At 57.8% G+C, this 21,802-nt stretch overlaps 2 protein-coding genes and 1 pseudogene across 6 annotated transcripts in view; 1 reads left to right on the forward strand and 2 right to left on the reverse strand.

Annotated features, from left to right (window-relative positions):
* LOC116439108 (cytochrome P450 4F22-like) overlaps positions 1-14,471 on the forward strand; it is a 63,883-nt gene extending 49,412 nt beyond the window's left edge. For 3 of the 4 annotated variants that reach the window (XM_032098216.1, XM_032098218.1, XM_032098217.1), the window contains exons 4-15: positions 3,302-3,413; positions 10,558-10,702; positions 11,100-11,153; positions 11,400-11,527; positions 11,954-12,084; positions 12,354-12,621; positions 12,915-12,981; positions 13,056-13,185; positions 13,256-13,389; positions 13,471-13,535; positions 13,614-13,696; positions 13,787-14,471. In XM_032098216.1, coding sequence (XP_031954107.1) covers positions 3,327-3,413; positions 10,558-10,702; positions 11,100-11,153; positions 11,400-11,527; positions 11,954-12,084; positions 12,354-12,621; positions 12,915-12,981; positions 13,056-13,185; positions 13,256-13,389; positions 13,471-13,535; positions 13,614-13,696; positions 13,787-13,967 — 1,473 coding nt within the window. In that variant the 5' untranslated portion in view covers positions 3,302-3,326 and the 3' untranslated portion in view covers positions 13,968-14,471. Of the gene's footprint in view, positions 1-3,301; positions 3,414-9,903; positions 10,235-10,557; positions 10,703-11,099; positions 11,154-11,399; positions 11,528-11,953; positions 12,085-12,353; positions 12,622-12,914; positions 12,982-13,055; positions 13,186-13,255; positions 13,390-13,470; positions 13,536-13,613; positions 13,697-13,786 lie in introns of those variants that run through there. The other variant, XM_032098215.1, reaches the window with a different exon arrangement.
* Positions 6,838-9,927, reverse strand: LOC116439122 (annotated as a pseudogene).
* On the reverse strand, positions 14,375-17,096 carry LOC116439111 (zinc finger protein 239-like). Of its 2 annotated transcripts, none has more exons than XM_032098223.1 (3): positions 16,971-17,096; positions 16,112-16,190; positions 14,375-15,925 (listed from the first exon to the last, which is right to left on the reverse strand). In XM_032098223.1, exons 2-3 carry the CDS (start codon positions 16,161-16,163, stop codon positions 15,075-15,077), a joined length of 903 nt encoding a protein of 300 aa, XP_031954114.1. In that variant the 5' UTR covers positions 16,164-16,190; positions 16,971-17,096; the 3' UTR covers positions 14,375-15,074. The 2 variants fall into 2 exon arrangements, with proteins under 2 accessions (XP_031954114.1, XP_031954115.1); XM_032098224.1 differs by having other exon boundaries at positions 16,843-17,096.
* Positions 17,097-21,802: the final 4,706 nt, after the last annotated feature.

Here is a 21,802-nt window from a genome sequence, read left to right on the forward strand (position 1 = left end):
GAATACACGGAGCCTTTATAAAGGAAATTCGCCATCAGATAGTATTTGATGTTAGTCATATGCATGCCTTTGGTCGTTTGCAGGTTGTTCTTGTTACCATTGATTATTTACCTAAAAAGAGATGACAAAGCCAAACTGTCTACTTGAGAAGCTTTCACATAACCTTGTGTAGTTATCTGCAAGAAATGTTTCATTTTGAGAAACTTCCCCACATAATATTAATACAGGCTTGTTTTTAGGATATTTTAGGGAAAATCCTCCCAGTCAAGGCCTAGGCTCTGGCAGAGCCATGGCCCCGGCTGGTCAGGAAGTGTGCCAACAGACCCAGGTGTTCCTGTGCTAAAAATATAAATAAGTCACTTTGACTTGCTGATTTGGGCTTATAAAAGCTGGACCCCCTTTAAGGGTAAACTTGGAAACCTCACCCGGGAAAGGTTCTCCAGGTCCTTGCTGTGCAATGGGGCTCCCCAGCAATGGCAGACTCTAGGTGATGGTAAAGTATTTAGGCAGCTGAGGTGTATCTTTATAAAGCATTATCCTTTCTCTTCTGTAGTAATGATTACATGTATTACCTTGCTTATTTTTGCTTGGTGCTAAAGCTGAGCACATAGTGAGCTTATTGTTTTATTACATGTATTGTTTTACTTTTGTGTTGCCTTAAGGTTCATAGTAAGAGAAGCACATGTTATTAAAACAAGAACAAAAGAAAAAAGGGGGAATATGGCTCCTCAAGAACAATTAGATAATGCGGAAGTTACGCTAACATTTTTTGAATGCAGATCATCAGTCTTAATCCCCGGCAGAGTGACATGGCTCTGAAGGTTTGCATGCGCAGGACCAATTTCCAAAAGTTTTATGTAAAGATGCACAATTGGGTGTGCAATGATAAGGCCCAGCTGATTTACTAACCTGGGGGAAAGGGTGTGCACGTGTTCAGTTGCCAACAGGTCCGAAGTGGTTTAGCTCATCTGCTAAAACTGTACCATGAGCTGGAAAGACCAGCCCAACAACCCGATACCCCAGCTGAAGAGACTCAATACCGACGAAGAGGCTCCACGCGACACCAGCCATCAGCAGTGGACAAACCCAGGGATAATAGGGGGGATGCTGAAGCGACTGCAACAGAGAGCTGCAATCCTGATGCACGATGTAGGAGAAGCACCAGCCCCAGAGAAAACCTTCCTGGCCTACCTAGAAATAGTAGCTAGCAACACTACTGTAAGAAGTTTACTCCGTTTTCTTTTTATTGTGCCTTTGGTACTGCAGAACAGGTATATTGGGCTCACATTATTGATCCTCCCATTTTTAGACCTCTTACCTGGTGGGGTGTTGAGCTGCCCATAGCAAGTAATGATACAAAATGGACAGGAGGTGTTTGGCTTCCACCATGGGGACCTTTGGAGGAGGATAAAGAATGGATCAAAAATAATGGTTCCCAAACATTTTACACTGAGTTGCTCCCAATTTGTATTGCTAAAAAACCTATCTTGGGGTGCCTTGATTTTACAGGAATGTTTTTACTTACACTATCAAGACAATGAGAACACCCAAAACCACTCAGCAAACCTTACTTTTGTGTCTCTATCAGGCATTAACAGTAGCAAGGTGGTGAGTAACACCACGTTGGCTGCACCTGCTCATCTTCCCATTTGCAAAATGCCTTGAGGCACTACTGTCGGTGGGTAAAGCTTAATTGGCTTTCATGTAGACTACCTACTCCAGGTAAAAACACCATCAGCATAACCAGACTAGAAATAATTGACTGGGAACCAAGAGGACACCTAATAGGCAGCAATTCAAAGCCAGTAAACTTCTCAGAAGTGACAAAGGGAACACTGAAGTGGTCAGAAGGAGGGCTTTCAGGCCCTGTGTGGCAAGCTGAATTTTTAAGCAATTCAGGACCTTGATTTACCAAAATACGGCGCTTAGCAATGCCTTTTGGCTGCAACATGTAGCTCATGGTTATTACACAAAGACAAATGAGGCATACCAACTGAGCTTAACAAATTGGCAGGACGATTCTGTAATGATATGTACTACCCATCCATATGTCTTCATGGCAGAAACGGATGTTAAGGTCAAGGCAGAGAATCACACATTTAACATGACTATCACTGATCCCTATTATTTTAGTTGTATTACTAATCAGAATGTGTCCCAATTAAACTTATCTGGAATATGACTGCTTTCCTGCTGCTTTAATAGAGTGCACTCTATTGTGCTCTACTGTACACTGCCAGGAGCAGGTTTGGATTTTCTCCTGTGTAGTCAATAATTGCGATCGAGTCCTTTGTGTCAAATCATTTCTCCTACTGAATAATTTGTTTTCTATAAATTGATCTGTTTTGCCATGTTCAAGTCCTGCTGGACAGAGTTACTGAAACCAGTGACAGTGTGAGGCTGGGCTTGGATGCAGCCGCCCCAGGCTCCTGTCTGTGAGAAGGAGCTGAGAAAGCCAGGGGTCCCTCTGTGCCCCTTGTGACTCAGTGGCCGTGCTGCTCTAGGAGCCTTTGTCTGAAGCTGCCACTGCAGCAGCAACGGAGATCCCCAAGGAGCTTGTGTCACTGCTGGTGACATCAGAGCTCTTGAGCAGCCTGAGAGCCCTGGGATATCTCCATGGAGCCCCTGGGATTGCTGGTGACCTCAATGTTCCTCTGAGCAGAGACCAGTGGGATGTCACAATGGCACCTCTGTGACTGTCTGTGACAAGAGACCTCTTTTTCAGCCTGCGGACCCCAGGGATGTCCTGTGACATCAGGGCTCTTCAGCAGCCTAGAGACACCACTGATGTCACAACTGACATCCTGTCACAGCCTGTGAGCTCAGTGTGGTTTGGTAGATGGGAGACCCCTGGGATGTCCCCGTGGAGCCTCTGGGATTGCCTATGACCTTGGTGTTCTTTAGCAGCATGGAGACCACTGGGAGATCTTTCTGGAACCCTTCGTTTCAGTGCGTGCCTGAGCCAAATGGGCTCTGTGGCACGTAGAGACCCCTCTGTTGTCCCCACGGAGCCCCTGTCAATGCCTGTGACCTCAGAAGTCTTTGGAGGATGAAGAGCCCTGTGATGACATGGGATGTCAACACGGAGGGCCTGTGATCAGATGTGATCTCATGGCTTGTGGTGGTGCATTCCCCTTCCCTCCCATTTTTCAGCCTCCCCATGATCTGAGAAATGGTGGTTAGGCCTCGGCCTTGGCAAACTGCAGCTTGGCTGAGCTACTCTTGAGCTTATCAAAAACAACGTGCGCTCCCAGCAACCGGTGCTTTCTAACGTGTTCCTGCTTTTTTTTTATTTTAACAGCCTTGGAAACTTTGATTGTGCCTGAATGGTAAACACTGCGTGCAGGTGTGCATGTCCTCTCTGGAACGTGGGAGAGGGGCTGCTCTCCTGGATCTTTAAGTGCTTTAGAACTGTAAGTAAGTTATGCTTGTAAGTAAAGTTACTATAGAGGTATGGTGAATCCTGTGTGGGTCCTGTTCTGAGGTGTCGGGTTTGAGTTCAGTTCTCAGTTAAGTGTTGTTTAAGTTCAGGTATGGTTGAGTCTAAAAGCTTTTCAGGATTATTCCATTACTAAATGGTTAAGTTTAACTTATAAGTTTAAATGTTGCAACCTTTTAGTTAAGTGAAGTGCTGTTGTTTTTAGGCCATGTTCTTTTTATCCTTACTCTTTATATCATCTTTACAAAGACATGCACACACTCACACACATGCACAGATGATTTTCATGGTATTTCATTTTGGATTGACTGACTCTGGATTTTGTTTGTTGCTTTTCCTCGCTGTGCCTTAACCGTCGTGTCAGGAGTAGAGTGAAGCTTGGCAAGGAACCTTGTCCTGCTGTGGCTTTGATATGAAATCTTTTTTTCCTGATACCTTTCCCATGATTCTTTAAGTGATGTTAAAGTGCCTGTGCCATCCCATCTCTTTAGCAACATGGAGACCCCGGGATGTCCCCATGGAGCCCCCATGGCAGCACGAGTCCTCATGGTTCTTTTGCAGCCTTTGAGACCCCTGGGATGTCCCCACGGAGCCCCTGTGAGTGCCTGTGACATCCCAGCTGTTTGGCAACATGGAACCTCCTGGAATGTCTCCAGGGGCCAAGTGTGAGTGCCTGTGACATCACTGCTCTCCAGCAGCAGGGAGCCCTCTGGAATGTCAGTGTAGATGGCCTGTGAGTTCCTGTGACATCGTGGCTCCTTAGCAGTGTGGAGATTGCTGGGATGTTACCCTGGAGGCCCTGGGATTGCCCTTCCCCTGCCTGTTCCTTAGGAACATAGAGAGCCCTGGGATGTCCCCATGGAACCCCGGGGAGTGCCAGTGCCAAAAGGGCTCCTTAGCACCTAGAGACACCTCTGGTTTTGCCACGGAGTCACTGTGAGTGGCCCTGCCCTCAGATGTCTTTGGAAGATGAAAGAGTCCCAGGATGACATGAGATGTCAGCATGGAGGGCCTGTGAGCAGGGGTGATCTCACTGCTTGTGCTGGTGCATCCCCCCCTGCCCTTTTTCAGGCCACACCATGATCTGAGAAATGCTGGTTAGGCCTTGGCCTTGATGGACCCCACCTGGGCTGAACTGCTCTGGAGCTTCTCAGAAACACTGTGTGCTCCCAGGAACTCCTGTGTTCTACTGTGCTTCTGCTTTTGTTTTTTTGTCTAACAAACTTTGGCATTTGTTTTTGCCTGAGTGGCACCACATTCTCATTCTCCGACTTTCAGAGAAAGCTGCCAACCCAAAGGGGGGCCAGGATGAAACCTTGTTGTGACTAAAGGCCACCCCAGGGTGCCAAAGGAGCCCCCTGGAGCTGTGCTGGGCCGCAGCAGCGGTGAGCAGCAAAGTCCCTGTGAGTGGGGCCCCTGTGAGCCGGGAACTCTCCCGTTGGCTGCATTTGGAAGTACCCTGCAAACACAACAGTGTCACTGGAACCCCCCAAACTGCTCAGGTGGGGACCCTGCAGGGACAGGAGTGTCACCAGGAGTATCACCGGGACTGCCCCAGCACCCCCCACCCCCCCAAATGGCTCCGGTGGAGACCCTGCAGGGACAGTAGTGTCACTGGGGCCCCCAAACAGGGACTGTGTGGGGACAAGAGTGTCACTGGGACCCCTTCCACCATGCTGTCCTGCAACTCTTGCCATCAGGACCTTCACTGCTGTCTCAACTGGTTCACTCTCTACAGCTCCTGGAAAGGAGGTTGTAGTCAGGTGGGGCTGGTTCTCCCAGGCAACCACTGACAGAACGAGAGGACACAGTCTTAAGCTGTGCCAGGGGAAGTTTAAGCTGGACATTAGGAAAAAATTCTTCACTGAAAGAGTGATTGGGCACTGGAATGGGCTGCCCAGGAGGGTGGTAGAGTCACCGGTCCTGGCGGTGTATAAAAAAAGACTGGATGTGGCACTCAGTGCCATGGTTTAGTTGATAAGGTGGTGTTAGGTCATAGGTTGGACTTGATCTCAAAGGTCTTTTACAACCCAGTTAAATCTGTGATTCTGTGAGCTTTGGTGCCACTGTAACTTTTCCTCTCCTGGAGGAGCCTCTTCCACAAGAGCACCTGGAGGAGGGGCCAGGGACAACTCCATGTCAGCCCTGGGGCCAGCACCCTTGGGGGGGATGGGATCAGGGGTGGGGGGTGCCCACCTTGGCGTTGCTGGACTGGGAGGTCGGGGAGGTCTCATTTTAGGTCTTCTGGCATCCCCCCAGGGGGTCCTCTCATCTGGGTCTGGGGGGGACCAGAGTCAGCACACCCAGTACTCCCAGACCACCCCTCGTCCCGTGGGAAACATCCCCCAAACGTGCCAAATCCTGCCAGGATCAGGTGCGGCCAAGCTTTGGGTAGGCAAAGAGGGGGCTCAGGGGGACAAAGGAGAAGGGGCAGAGGGGCTTATCCTGCTCCTGGTTCAGCACCCAGTGCTGGTGCCCAGTGCCAGTGTCCAGCCCCAGCACCCAGTGCCAGTGCCCAATGCCGATGCCCAGCCGCAGTGTCCAGCCTCACTGCCCAGTATTGGTGCCCAGTCCCAGTGTCCATTCCCAGTGTCCAGTCCCAGTGCCTGGTGCTGATATCCAGTGCCAGTGCCGAGTGCCAGCATCCAGCCTCAGTGCCCGTCCCCATTGTTCAGTCCAGCTGTCCAGTCCCCAGTGTCAGTGCCCAATACTGGTGGCCAGTCCCACTGCCCACAGCCCAGCCTCAGTGTCCAGCCCCACTCCCCAGCCCCAGTCCCAGTTCCCAGGCCTGGTGCCACAATGCCAAGCACTGATCCAGGACAGTCCCCACCCCGGTCCCAGGTGGGTGCCAGCCCCACTGCCAGCCCTGATACCAGGTGTGTGCCAGCTGTGTGCCAGTGTCACCCCCCACCCTGGGGGACACCTTGGGCAGCCACCAGCAAGGCCCAGGGCTGGGCAATGCCATGCTGGCCCCAAAGGAAGCCGAAGGTTTTAACCTGGGGATTGGCCAATGCAGCAGCAGGAAGGAAGCAGTGATGGGGACAGCGACAGGGATGGTGACGGTGACAGAACGAGGCAGCCATGCACGGCTTGGGGCATGGCCTGGGGCATGGCGTGGGGCATGGTGTGCAGTGTGGCGTGGGACATGGCACAGGATACAGGGCATGCCGTCGGTTGGGACATGACCTTGAAGCATGGCACAGGACACGGGACATGACACAGGACACAGGGCATGGCTAGAGAGCACAGGGACATGGGACATGACTGTGGAGCGTGGCACGGGACACAGGGCATAGGACATGGCACAGGACACAGGACATGGCACGGGACATGACCATGGAGCATGGCACAGGGCAGTCAGTCCCAGCATCATCACTCCAAACCCCCTCCCACCAACCTCACTGGGACACCCACCCCAAGCCCTGGAAGCTGGGCCAGCTCTGGATCTCCTGGAAGAGGGCGTTGCCAGGGCAGTTGGCATGGCTGAGCTGGCGGTGGGCACATGGGGTGAAGTCTGGCCAGACGAGGCCAGAGTGGACAACACAGGGCAGGAGCTCATCCTGCACCAGGGCCAGGGCGTCGGGGTCCAGCAGGGTGGCCGAGAAGTCCCAGATGATGCCAATGCCCAAGCCTTTGGTACTGTAGTACTTGGTGTGGGCACCGACCCAGCACCACCCCCGACCCTCGTACAGGTATCCGTCTGAGCCCACCACGAAGCTGCAAGGACCTGATGGGGACAGTGGTGGGGATCATGGGGAGGACAATGGTAGGGACTACAAGGGGACCATGGGGGGTGAAAGGGACCACAGAGGGTGACAGAGACCACAGTGGGACAGTGATAGGGACAGCGGGGGGACAATGGTGGGGACTACAAGGGGACAGTGATGGGGACCACAGTGGGTGACAGGGACCACAGAGGGTGACAGAGACCACAGTGGGACAGTGATAGGGACAGCGGGGGGACAATGGTGGGGACTACAAGGGGACAGTGATGGGGACCACAGTGGGTGACAGGGACCACAGGGGGTCATAGTGACTGCAGGGGGTGATGGGGACCTTGGGAGGCGACGGGTCTCTCAGGGGGTGACAGGGCCCACAAGGGTACAATGACAGCTCCCTCGAGGGGTGACAATGACCTGCAGCCAATGTTGTCCCAGGTGCGGGTGTCCTGGTGAAAGCTCTGCCTGTCCCTCATGGCACAGGCACAGGGGCAGAAGCTCTGGCATGGCCGTGTCGGCTCCAGGGTGTGGTGGAGGAACATGGAGCCCAGCAGGAGCTGCAGCAATTACAGGGTGCCCCAGCACGGACGGGCCCCCCACATGCAGCGGGGCACAATGCTCAGGCACTCTGCAGGGGCAAGGGGCTCCATGTGTCCCATGAGCCCTTGGGGACATGGCAGAGTCCACATGGGGACAAGGGGCTCAGTGGGTCCTTTGGGACACGTGGGGACACCTGAGGGACCTTCAGCCTGGATGTGGGAGGGTCCTCCTGGGAGTTACTGATGGGGAGGGGGTGGGGGTGGGATGCTCAGGGGATCCTCTGATCCATGGGATGGGGAGGGGCTGCTCAGGGTGTCCTCTGGCCAGGACATGAGGTGGCCAATGTCCAGGGGACACAGCAGTATTGGCCATGGAGACATGGTGGTGGCCACCCAGGGACCATCACCCAGGGGAGTGGTGGCCATCCGGGGGACAGAGTGGTGGCCATACAGAGGACATGGTGGAGGTCATCAAGGGGACACAGTGGTGTTCACCCAGGCAGCATGGTGGTGGCCATCCAGGGGACATGGTGGTGACCACCCAGGGGACCCGAAGATGTCCCACCACACCAAGCCACCTGTCCCTGCCCTCATAGTGCCTGCCCACCAGAGTGACCCCACCCCACCCACCTGGGGTCCCCTCCCACACCCTCCCACCCCATTTGTGCAGTGACAGCCCCCATTTGTGTGGTGACAACCCTGTTTAGGAAGTGACATCCCCTGCCCATACCCACGTAGTGCTCGCTGAACTCCCGTGACACCCAACGAGCCACGGTCACCACCTGCTGTGTCTTCACATCCCTCAGGAGATGCCAGGTGGGTGACAGCACCCATAGCACCACCAAAACCTCCTTTTGTCTCCTCCTTCTCCAGCTCTCCTGGCCCCACCAGCGCCCTGAAATCCCGGTGCCAGTAAGTGCTGGGGAATCTCCTCATTTCCAAGCCATTGCTGGTCCTGCAGTAGCCTCAGAGCAGCTTGGCCAGCAGGAGGGGCTCCCGGGCCAGTCACACCCCCAGGACCACCCCATCCATGGTGGCCACAGCATCGGGGACAGGGGATGGGAGGCCCTGCAAGATGTAATTTTGGCAGTTCCCCATGTCATCCCAGCAGCCGCTGGGTCCCAGCATGATCCCATTGTTGTCACCAGGAGAGATGTCCCCAAAGCCTCGGCGGTGGTGACAGTGAAGAGAGGATCGGCAGGGGGTTGAGGCTGGGGAGAGGCCACCCAAATCCTCCAGATCTCAGCCCCATCTCGATGCTGGCGAGGAGGGGACTGAGGGCCACCGTGGAGCCGTTGAGTGTCCAGTGTCACGGGGTCATGGCAGAGGAGCTCGGTCAGGAGCTGCCACTGCCCGGGAGTGAGAGCTGGGGAGGTCCTGGGGGTGCTTGCCCAGCACGGCCTGGCACTCCAGGGTGCTCCAGACCCCCAGCACCTGCCCCAGTGCCGTGGTGGTGACGGGGGAGCTGCCCCGGGGCTGGAGACTCGAGGACATCCATGATGTCACCTATGGAGTCCATGTGGTGTGGGGGACATCCGTGGGGACACCTGGGGGAAAAAGGGTGGGCAGGGGGTGAGGGTGTGTGAGGAGAAGGGTGGGGAGGGGGTTGAGGGGGGAAAGACACCCAAAAATGCATCAAAGCAGGGGGAGGGCACCCAAAATTAAGGGAAAGGACCCAAAATCTGAACAATGCACCTAAAACTGGGGAAAGGACCGAAAACGGGGGGAAAAGACGTAGAAGAAGGGAAAGTACCCAAAATAGAGTTAAAGGACCCAAAAGAGGTGGAAAGGACCCAAACCAAGGAGAAAAGAACAGAGACAAAACCAGAGGTCAAAAGGTGTCACGGGGTGCCGTGGCATGTCCCTACGTGTTCCGGCACGGGCACAGATGCTCCGCGCAAGGAACAGCCACGGCAACATCCTGCGGGACATGGAGACACCCTGCGGGACACGGCGGGGGCGGGGGGCAGGGGACATACGGGGAGGGACAGGGACACACAGAAGCGGACAGGGTCACACGGGGAAGATGGGGACAGGGACACTCGGGGGGGACAGGGACACACGGCAGTGGACAGGGGACACGTGGAGAGGGACAGGGACACACGGGTGGGGGACAGGGACACACAGAGTGGGACACGGAAGGGGGACGGGGACACAAGTGGGGACAGGGACACACACAGGGAGACGGGGACACACGGAGGGGAGGGGACGCTGCCACCAGGACGCGCATTGCGACAAAAGCCACCTGGAGGCATCCGGTGACACCCAGCGCGGGGCCACGTGACCCCGCGGGCGACACCGCCCGCGCCCGACCCTTGCCCTGTCCCCAGCCTGTGCCCAGGAGCGGTTCCATGGCGGTGGCCGCGGGGCTAGCTTCCCTGGGCGCGGTGGCCCTGGGCACCTTCGTGGTGGCCCTGCTGCTGCGGTGGCTCTGGGATGCGCTGGTGGCTGTCACCCGATTCCGGGCCACTTGTCGCCAGCTGAACAAGTTCCCCATCCCACCCTGGCGCAATTGGTTGCTGGGACACACCGGCATGGTAAGGGCACGGCCGGTGGCACCTGGAGTGGTGGCACCTGCAAGGGGACAGGAGGAATGGAGTGGTAGCACTTGGGGGGACAGTGAGGACGGGCTGGTGGCACCTGCAAGGGGACAGGAGGAATGGAGTGGTGGCACTTGGAGGGACAGTGAGGACAGGGTGGTGGCACTGGCAAAGAGACAGTGAGGATGGGGTAGTGGCACCTGTGAGGGGACAGAGGAGGCTGACACACATATCCCCAGGGCTGGCAGTGTCCTGAGGACACATGTGTCCCCAAGCCTGTCTGTGCCCCTGATGACACACATGTCCGCTGCTGTCCCCAGGGGCAGAGTACGGAGCAAGGCCTACAGCAGGTGGACGCCTTGGTGGCCCAGTACCGTCACGGCTGCCTCTGGTGGGGACTTCCCTGGCTGCCCGTCCTGCGCCTCTTCCACCCCAGCACCCTCCGGCCACTCCTCAGTGCCTCAGGTAGGACATGGGACATCCAATGGGTCCCCAGGGCCACCCACGGGTGTCACCGCAGCTGGCACAGAGACCTGGCAGTGCCCGGGCAGTGGCCACCAACCCAACCCCACAGGTCCTCAGAGGTGTCACCATGGCCAGGCCAAATGCCACCCCATAGTGGCCACCAATCTGTCCTTGAGATTCTCCAAGACCACCCAAAGGTGTCACCATGTCCAGCCTCTGGTTGCCCCCCAACCCCCATCCTGTAGTGGCCATGGGTGCTGGGAGAGGGTGCCCACCCCAGGGTCCCCACCTGAGGGTTATGGGTGCAGACAGGGGGGCCCCACCCCCAGTGTCCCCATCCAGGAGACCTGATGCCACCCCAGTGAACCCCTGCTCACCCTATCTCTGTCCCCCACAGCCTTCGTGGCTCCCAAGGACGAACTTTTCTACAGCTTCCTCAAGCCCTGGCTGGGTGAGTGGGGGGGGGTTGGGGTGGGGACACCACCCCTGGGTGCCCCCCGAATGGAGGTGTCACAGGGGACAGCACCCCTGAGTGCCTCCCCAGATGGATCCGGGTGTGTAACAGGGGCAGTGGGGGACGGGACAGACCCCCTGGGTGCCCGCAGGATGGATCTGGATGTGTCACAGGGGTCAGGGGCAGCGGAGGACAGGGACAACCCCCCTGGGTGCCCCTGGCGGACCCCGGTGTCCCCCCTAGGGGAGGGGCTGCTGCTGAGCCGCGGGCAGCGCTGGGCGCGGCACCGGCGACTCCTGACGCCTGCCTTCCACGGGGATGTGCTTCGGAATTACCTGGGAATCTTCAACCAGAGCACTCGCGTGCTGCTCGTGAGAGATCCGAGATGCGCACGAGTCCTCATTCGCACCCCAAATCCTGACCTGCACCCCAAATCCTGACCTCAACCCCAAGTCCTGACCTGCACCCTGAACTCTGACGTGCATCCCAAACCCTGAGTCCTGCACCCAAAACTCTGTCCTGTACCCACTGCTGCACCCTGAGTCCTGTCCTGCACCCTGAGTCTTGTCCTGTTCCCCAAATCCTGTACTGTCCCATACCCCAAACCCAAACCTGCCCCCAAACCCCAACCCCACCCCTCGCTCATCACCCCATCCCTGTCTCACACCCCCATTCCAACTCTGCCCCCTGTCCCACCCCTGTCCCACCCCCAATGGCCCCCCCGGTCCCCATCCCTTGTCCCTGACCCTGTCCCTGTCCCCTCCCTGTTCCCTCCCTGATGCAGTCCATCCCCACAGGCCAAGTGGAGGGTGGCAACAGTGGCAGCTGGCGGGGGGCCAGTGGGGTTGGAGGTGCTGCAGCCCCTGAGCCTCCTCACCCTGGACACACTCCAGAAGTGCATCTTCAGCCACGAGAGCCACTGCCAGGAGTGAGTGTCACCTGTCCCACCTGACCATCCTGGTGGCTGTGGTGACCCCACCATTGTCCCTGTTGACCATCCTGGTGACCACGGTGGCTCCACCATAGTCCCCGTTGGCCCTCCTGGAGGCCATGGTGGCCCCTCCATTGTCCCTATTGGCCATCCTGGTCCCACCATTGTCCCCACTGGCCATTCCGGTGGCCACAATGGCCCTGCCGTCCTCCCTGTTGGCCATCCTGGTGGCCACAGTGTCCCCCCACTGTCCCCGGTTCCTGCAGGCGGCCCAGTGAGTACATCCAGGCCATCCTGGAGCTGAGCTCATTGGTGGTCCGACGCCAGCTCCAGCCACTTCTCCACCCGTGGTGGCTCTACAGCCTCTCCTCTGATGGTCAGCGCTTTGCCCGCGCCTGCGCCACTGTCCACGCCTTCACTGCTGATGTGGTGCAGCACCGGCGCCGTGCCCTTGCCCGCCTGGGCCACCAGGCCTGGCTGGATGGCCACTGGGGACGCAGCATGGACTTCATCGACCTCCTGCTGCTCACCAAGGTGGGGCTGGGGGGTCAGGGGTGGTGGCTATGGGGGCATGGAGGTGGTCAAGAGGGTGGCAGTGGCCATGGAAATGTTTGCCATAGACCAGTGAGATGCTGGTGGCCATGGGGGGGTTTGGGCATATACTGGTGGCCAAGGGGGGAAAACAGTGGTGGCCATGGGCAGCACTGACCAGAAAGGTGGAGGCCAGTGGGATGGTGGTGGCCATGGGTGAACAGTGGTGGCCATGGATGGGATTTGGTCATAGACTGGTGGTCCCAGGTGGCCCATGGGTCATCTCACTCCTGCAGGACGAGAACGGCCACACCCTGTCCGATGAGGACATCGCGGCCGAGGCTGACACCTTCATGTTCGAGGGTGAGCACCAGCTCCCAGGTGCCATTGGGGACGAGCCACTCTGGTGTCCCCTTGCTCATCCAATGTCCCCACAGGCCACGACACCACGGCCAGTGGCCTGGCGTGGCTATTCTACAACCTGGCTGGCCACCCTGAGCACCAGGAGCGGTGCCGCCAGGAGGTCCAGGAGCTCCTGGCTGGCCGGGACACTGCGGACATTGAATGGTGAGATGTCCCCAAGGCCACCTCCGGCCATGTGGCTCGGGGACATGGTGCCACCCCCACTTGTCCCTAGGGAGGACCTGTCCCAGCTGCCCTTCACCACCATGTGCATCAAGGAGAGTCTGCGGCTGCACCCTCCTGTCACTGCTGTGTCCCGGCGCTGCACCGAGGACATCCCCCTGCGTGATGGCCTCATCATCCCCAAGGGTATGCCATGGCCAGGGTGTCCCTAATGTCACCACCCACCCTCATCTGCTGTCCCTAAAGTGGCCATTCCCATCACACCAGGGGTCACCTGCCTGATGAGCATCTACGGGACCCACCACAACCCAGACCTCTGGCCCGAGCCTGAGGTAAGGCCATCCTACGAGGCGTCCCTGTCACCACAGTGGTGACAGCTGTGTCCCCTCAGCATGACGCTGTCACCCCAGGTGTTCAACCCCCTGAGGTTCAGCCCAGAGAACAGCAAGGGACGGTCCCCGTCATCCTTCATCCCCTTCTCTGCCGGCCCCAGGTACGTGGTGGGGCGGGGACAGGAGTGTCCCGAAGTGCCACCCTCGTCCCTGGTTGGGTTCACAGTGGGGTGACAGTGATGTGGTGGCAGGAACTGCATCGGGCAGAGCTTCGCCATGGCTGAGATGAAGGTGGTGGTGGCACTGACGCTGTCCCGGTTCGTGCTGCGGAGGGACACAGCGAGGCCACCCCCGCGCCGCAAGCCTGAGCTGATCCTGCGTGCCGAAAACGGGCTTTGGCTGCTGCTGGAGCCACTGCCGGGAGTGGCCTGAGGGACACAGGTCACCAGGACATGGGGACACCCCGCGAGGCGGGTGTCACATCCAGGAGAGGAGTGGGGAATAAATGGTAGCATGAAGGGGACAGTGTCATCATGGTGGTGGTGGGGATGTGTTGTCCTTGGTCATGGGACACCTCATGGCATGGATATGTCAACCCATGGACTTGTCCCCTAGGCCACTTGTCACCATCCATGGCTACGTCCCCCACGTCCTCATCCATGGCCATATACCCCCACGTCACCATCTATGTCTGTGACCCCCCACGCTCAATATCCCCATCCACAGCCATGTCCACACCCATGACCATGTCCCTGTCCCCACCATGTCCCCACCCATGTCCCACAATGTTCCCATCCATGTCTGTGTCCCCCACGTTCCCTTCCATGTACCCATCCATGTTTTAGTTCAATGTCTTTATTTTTACCCCAATGTTGGGTGAAGAGATGAAGAAGAATGAAAACAAAATCAAGGCTAAAATAAAAGGATTTACGTGTCCATGCTGGCTGAGTATCCATGTGCTTGAGTGGGTGGGAAGAACGTTTTTTAGAGAGGTTTCCACTCCATTGTCTCCAAAATCTTGCTTTTTGCCCCAGTCCATCACGGTTTGGCTGTGGAAGATGCCTGTGGGCCAGAGAGAATTAGAATTATGGAATGATTTAGGTTGAAAAAGACCTCCAAGACCATCCAGTATTCCTTGATGCCACCAGAAGAAATTATTGGATGCAAAAGGTGAGAGTTTTTGGGGTCAAAAGTAAAAAAAAAATGCTGTCCCCAATGAATTCCTGACGTCAGTCTGCATCCCAGTGGATTTTTGTCCTGCTGCGTCCAGGTGCCCACAGGGAGCCAGGCAGATGTGGAGACCACCAGCCAGGATGATCCCAACACGGATCACCAGGAGCATGGATCACCAACTCTCTGCCCAAGGGGGGGCACTGTGCATCATCTAACAGGGGTCCTCCAAAGGGGGATGGAGTTGGAGCAGTGCACAAAGATCTTCCTGCACTCAGGGGACTCACAGGGCTTCCCTTACTGGTGGCTCTGTTGGTGTTGGGTCAAGTGACAGCTCTGTGAAAAGCTCTTCCCACGTTCGTGACACTCTTAGGGCCTCTCGCTGGTGTGGATCTTCTGGTGGGAGGTCAGGCTGTATCTCTGGCTGAAGCTCTTCCCACATTCTGAACACCTGTAGGGGCATTCCCCAGTGTGGACTGTCTGGTGCATGATCAGGCCAGAGCTGTCACGGAAGCTCTTCCCACATTCCCCACACTTGTAGGGTCGTACTCCAGTGTGGATCATCTGGTGGTGGATCAGGTGGCAGCTCTTCCTGAAGCCCCTCCCACATTCCCCACACTCATAGGGCCGTTCACCAGTGTGGATCCTCTGGTGGCGTTTCAAACTGGAGCTCAGGCTGAAGCTCTTCCCACATTCTCCACACTCGTAGGGCCGTTCCCCAGTGTGGATTCTCTGGTGGGTGATCAGGTGGGAGCTGATGCTGAAGCCCCTCCCGCATTCTCCACACTCGTAGGGCCGTTCCCCGGTGTGGACTGTCCGGTGGCGGATCAGGTCGGAGGCGTCTCTGAAGCCCTTTCCACATTCTCCACACTCATAGGGCCGTTCCCCCGTGTGGATTGTCTGGTGGCGGACCAGGCGGGATCTCTTGCTGAAACTCCTTGCACATTCCAAGCATTTGTAGGGCTTCTCCCCATCATGAAGCTGCTCATGGACCCCCAGCTCCGAGCTCTGGCTGGATCTCCAGCTGCCTTCCTGGAACAGGGTGGGTCTTTCTGCCTCAGAGCTCCCTGGGCTGCGTTTGCAGCCCCTCCTCCTGCGGGATCTCCAGGGCTTTTCCTCCCCGTTGGATTCCTGCGCCGTGGAGCCACTAAAAACGGCCTCTTCCACCAGGTTCTGCCATGGAGATTTGTCCTCCCTGGGCTCCGTGCTCAGCTCGTTGTCTGGGGGAGGAAGGACAAGGAGAGGATGGGATTTGCCTCCGTGCCAGAGGGAAGGGGAAGGAGATCCCCCCAGTCCGTGCCCGGCAGGACGGCGTCGGCAGCGGGGTTGTCCTGCAGCCGGGGGCGATGCTGGGCTGGGAGATGGAGCAGGAGAGAGGGGGAAAGGGGCAGGGACTTCCTCCTCACCTGCCTGGGTGTCCTGGGGCATCTTCCTCTTCCTTGCAGCCTCTTCCTCCATCCGGCCAAGGTTTGGGAATGGGAAATCCTGGTTTGGGGGGAAAAACAAGATGTGAGAGTGTTGGCTTTGAGGGTTCCACTGTCCAAGTCCATCTCTAGAAGTCACCGTGGGTCTGGTGTCCACAAAAACCTCCAGAAATCAAGGAGTCCAAAATAACTCTCCCAGGAGTTCCCTGTTTCCAGTGTCCTTACTTTGGGGTTATGGGGGTCCCTCTTCTCAGGGCTGCTGGGGGGCCTGTGGGTCCTGAGGATAACCTCTCCCAAGTCCTGCTTAGGGATGCTGGGGGCATTTCGGGGGTCTCAGGGGTCATCCTCCCCTGATTCTGCTTCGGCTCCTAGGGGTCCTATGGTCCCCCTCCTAGGCATCCCTCCCCCTCCAAGTACTCGGGGCTTCCCCCTCTCCCCGCCAACACTTTCAGGGTCAGGGGGCCCGAACCCCACTCATCTCCAGGCTCCCCCACCCCTCCAGGCTGCCGGGGGTCCCCTAGGTCTGTTAACCGGGGGCTCCCGTGTTTCACCCCCCGGCTCTCCCGGGGATCCCCAAAACCCAAGTCCCGCCCAACGGTACCGGGCGATCGCCACGCGGGCCCCTCAAAATCCCCCCAAGGGGCATTTACGGCTCAGCTTTGGACTCCTGCAAGATCCAAAAATACTCCCTCATCATATAAATAAAAAAATACCTTCCCAGGGACACCGAAATAGATTTGCGACTCGATTCCGGAATCTGCGAGCTCCAAACACCTCCCCAGAAAAAATCCTCCCGGAGATCCCGCGATAGATTTGGGGCGAACTTCCCCTCCCCGGTCACCTGCGGAATGCGGGGGGATGAGATGCAGTCGGGCCCAGGGGCGCTGTGGACTCAGCGAGCGGCGGCGGACGCCTCCGATTCTCCTCTTCTTCTTCCTGTTCGGGCTCCTCCTCTTCCTTCCCCTCCTGTTCCTGCTCCTCCTGCTTCTCTCTCCCTCCTCGTCCTTCCGCTCCTCCCCCGCTCCCACCCCGGACTCCCCTTCCCACCCGTCGCTGCCCCACGGCCGCCGCAGCACCGGCTGCTGGGTGGGGGGAACCCCCCATGAGCCTCCAGGGATGGGCAGGAGCTTTGGGGACCCCCCAGTGCGGATCCGCCCCTCCCGAGCCGCAGGGAATCGCTCCAGGGCTCAGGTGCTGGGGGACAGGGCTGGACACCCCTGGAACGGCCCTTCTTCCATCCCCACCCCACCTTTCCCTCCCCCCTCCTTCCCTTTCCCAGCGTTCCCCCAATCCACAGACCCCTCCCAACTCAATTTGGGTGTCCCACCCCGCTCCCGTTCTGTCTGGGGTTCCCAGCCCCCTCTTTTCCCCAGCTCTTCTGCCCCTTCTTCATCGTCCCCCCCATCCCCACCCTCCCCCGTGCTTGGTTTTGGGGGTTCCAGGTCCCTCTCCCCCTTCTCACCTCGTCCCCCGCTCACCCGGCGGCCGGGGCGGCTCCCAGAACCTCCAGTAACACCATGCTTGCTAACCTATGACACACCAGTACGGCCCCAGCTCCCCCCACATGCCCCATGGCCATCCCCGGGCAGGTGCCAACACCCCAAAAGCAGCCGCGCTGTGCCCTGGGATGCCCAGTCCCAGGAGAGCCGCTCTCGCAGGAAGAAGCAGCTCCCGGGATTCCTCTGCGCAGAGCACGACAGAGATGCATGAGGACAAGGCGAACCCCGACTCCCGGCCACCCAGGGGGAGGGATACTGGGAGCACCGGGAAGGAACTGGGAGCACCGGGAGGGAACTGCCAGGGGGCGTGGTTACCCACGGTGGGCGTGACCGACCGGAGTGGGCGTGGCCACAACGCTCGGGCTATGTGGGGGCGTGGCCATGCAAATAAGAGAGCGGTCGCGCGCGGTGATTGGTGGAGCGAGAGCGGCGGGTTTTGGTTACGTGGGACCGCGGCCGAAGCCCGGGCGGGGGCGGTGTCCGGTGAGCAGGGAACGGGAGTGGGAACGGGAACGGGAGTGGGAACGGGAACGGGAGTGGGAACGGGAATGGGGGGTAGGGAACGGGAGTGGGAACGGGAACGGGAGTGGGAACGGGAACGGGAATGGGAACGGGAGTGGGAACGGGAGTGGGAACGGGAACGGGAATGGGGGGTAGGGAACGGGAGTGGGAACGGGAGTGGGAACGGGAACGGGAATGGGAACGGGAACGGGAGTGGGAACGGGAGTGGGAACGGGAACGGGAATGGGGGGTAGGGAACGGGAGTGGGAACGGGAGTGGGAACGGGAACGGGAATGGGGGGTAGGGAACGGGAGTGGGAACGGGAGTGGGAACGGGAACGGGAATGGGGGGTAGGGAACGGGAGTGGGAATGGGAGTGGGAACGGGAACGGGAATGGGGGGTAGGGAACGGGAATGGGGGGTAGGGAACGGGAGTGGGAACGGGAACGGGAATGGAAACGGGAACGGGAGTGGGAACGGGAACGGGAGTGGGAACGGGAATGGGAATGGGGGGTAGGGAACGGGAGCGGGAATGTAAGGTAGGGAACAGGGGAACGGGAATGTGGATGGGGTAGGGAATGGGGGAATGGGAGTGGTAATATGGGATAAGGAATGGGGGAACGGGAATGTGGGATAGAGAATGGGGGAATGGGAGCGCAAATGTGAGATAAGGAATGGGAACGGGACTGGGAATGGGAACAGGGATCTGGAACGGGACTGGGATCGGGAGCTGCAGATGGGAATGGGACCACGACACAGGAACAGGAGGCACCGGAGACTAGGGGGGAGGGGGGTGACACCGGGGTGAGGGGGGTCCGGGTCAGGGGGACACAGGGACAGGGGCACCAGGAATCGGAACGGGATGGGACAGAGGGGAGATGGGAACAGGGGGGTACTGGGGATCGGGCGGGGAGTAATAGGGGGGTGACACCGGGACAGGGCATGACAGCGGACCAAGGGGGACACGGGGACGCTGTGGACCGGCTAGGGGGGACACCCTGGACAGGGGGTGACACCAGACCGAGAAGGAGACAGGGGCTCTGCTGGGTCCCCCCAGAGACCGAGCAGTTTGTCTTGGGGTGACTTTATGATGTGTATCCCATATTGCTGCCCTATGCCCAGAAATTAATTTTTGTGCCTTTCTATGCCTTTAAACTGAGCCTGAGAGGGGGAAGGAAAAACTGAGAAAAACTTTTTCAAAGAAGTTCACAGCTTGTTCAAGGTCACACGGACATAGGGATTTTTTTTTTCCAGCTGCGGCAGGGGAGCAAGGAAGCACACGGCTTGCTGCTTTCCAGTCAGCTTTTGGCCAGTGGTTCAGCTTCTTTTTCTCTGGAGAGAGAGAGTTGAATTTTTTTCCTTCCCTGGAATTTTGGATTTTCTCCCTTTTCTACTGGACTGCTTCAACATCACAGCACATCCCCAGGTGCCACATCCACACATTCCTTAAGTGCCTGCAGGCATGGCAATCGCCCCAATTCCGTGGGCAGCCTGTGCCAGTGCTTGACAACCCTTTCAGAGGAGAGCCTTTGCCCTAATACCCAATCTAAAGCACTCCTGGCACAACTTGAGGCCATTTCCTCTTGTCCTGTCCCTTGTTCCCTGCGAGCAGAGCCTGACCTGCATTAGCTCCACCCTCCTGTCTGGGAATTGCAGGAAGTGAGAAGGTTCCTCTCTGATCCTGCTCTTCTCCAGTGTCAGCCCCTGCAGCTCCCTCAGCCCCTGCTCATCAGACTTCTTCTCCAGCCTCTTGGCCAGCTCCCTTCCCTTCCCTTCCCTTCCCTTCCCTTCCCTTCCCTTCCCTTCCCTTCCCTTCCCTTCCCTTCCCTTCCCTTCCCTTCCCTTCTCTGCACACACTCCAGCCTCTCAAGGTCTTGCTTGATGGGAGGGGCCCAAAACTCATCCCAAGACTCCAGGAAACTTAGAGCTGCTCCACTGAACTCTCCAAAGAGAGCAAGGGCGAGTGATGCTGACATTTCTCCCGGCTCCTCAGGGAATATCTTGCCTGCCTCTTCATGCTGCCTGCCTGCTTTATACCAGAGCCCCTCCCCGAAATCTGCCTTGTTGGCCTTCGCCCATGAATACTCAACCCCATCAGCACCAGCATGAAGCTCGAGACAGTTGGAACCCTCCCTTACACAGACACCGACCCCAGCAGCTCTCCTTCCTTGCCTGTCCCTTCTGAAGGCTTTCTAGCCATCGGCTACAGCGCTCCAGTGTGGGACTCATCCCACCATGGCTCTGGCATGGCAACCATGTCCCGCTTTTCCCAAGCTGCAACCACTCCCAGCGGCTGCACTTTGTTGTCCATGCTGCATGAAGTGGTGAAGAAGCACTTCAGTTGAGCTCTTGATCTCGCTACCTTTTTGGAGGGGGATGAAAGGAAGAAGAGAAACTTGTCTTGACACACAGACTGCGTGAATGTGCTTGTCGATAGGGCCAGGGACTCACAGCTAGGGAAGGCACAAAAGAAGTTCTCCCTTCTAGAAAATGTTACTGATTGGCACGCACTGTTGCTCAGCCAAGGCCGTGTGAAATTCCTGAACTTAGAGAAGAAGAACAAAGGCTTAAGAGAGTTAAGAATAGTGTTTGGTTCTAGATGTGTATCTAAAGAAACCAGAGGGTGCATATTAGAGGGGGCCATAGAGACGGCGATTTGGGAAGTCTGTACCTTCCGAGTACCTCAGGCAATGGGGGAAGGAAGAGGGTGATGCACCTGGAAATTAGGATCAAAAAGGAGGCTGCGCCCCACAGCAATTGGAGACACGCCATGAGAAATGTCCCGTGGCCTCTGCCTTTATTGCAATGAGACGACAGGACTCCTGTGTGTCTTTTCCAGACTAAACCTCAGGTGTTGTGAATTTTTTCTGCACAGGGACAGGCCCTAATCCTTTGGGGACCATTCTCAAGCTCTTCTCTGCTTTCTGACCCATCAAGAAGCCCCGGGTCCTTGCTGCTGCACGCACCTCCCACGGCTCTCTGCCGGCCGCCCACCCACCGGAGCTGCCAGCTCCGGCTGGCAGGGCCTCAGCGCCCTGTGCCGTGTGCCCTTTGGCCCCGCCGGCCGCGCCAGGCCCTGCCTGCTGCCCTGATGGTGGCACTCGTGGCCCCAGTGCTCTCCAAGGGCTTCTCCGGGGGCACCTTCCTGCGGCCTTTCAGTCCCTGCACGAGGCCCAGCCGAGACCTGCAGAGGGGCTGTTCCCAAGGGCCTGGAGGCACAGCCCCAGGGGCAGTGGCTTGCCACTGACAGAGGGTGGGCTTAGGCTGGAGATGTGCAAGAAATTCTGGCCTCGGAGGCTGGCGAGGCCCTGGCCCACGCTGCCCACAGAAGCTGTGGCTGCGCCATGGCTGGCAGTGTTCCAGGCCAGCTTGGACGGGGCTTGGAGCAACCTGGCCTAGTGGGAGGTGTCCCTGCCCTTGGCAGCAGGCTTGCAACAAGACGATTTTCAAGGAGCCTTCCAAGCCAAGGCCTTCTGTGATTCTGTGATCACAGATCACTTGGGGCAGCTGGCCTTCATTTCTGCTTAGAACCACTTCAGCACGGTAAATTGGGCTGAGTTCAAGGACACTGTTCACGAGCCCAGCTTGCCAGCGCCTGAGATTTACCAATGCTCTGGGTCTGGCTGAGATCAATCAAGTCTTGCACGCTCCAGATTCTGGCATATTGTCGTTTC

This window comes from Corvus moneduloides, unplaced genomic scaffold, assembly GCF_009650955.1.
Source record: "Corvus moneduloides isolate bCorMon1 unplaced genomic scaffold, bCorMon1.pri scaffold_9_arrow_ctg1, whole genome shotgun sequence".
NCBI classification, from domain to species: Eukaryota; Metazoa; Chordata; class Aves; order Passeriformes; family Corvidae; genus Corvus; species Corvus moneduloides.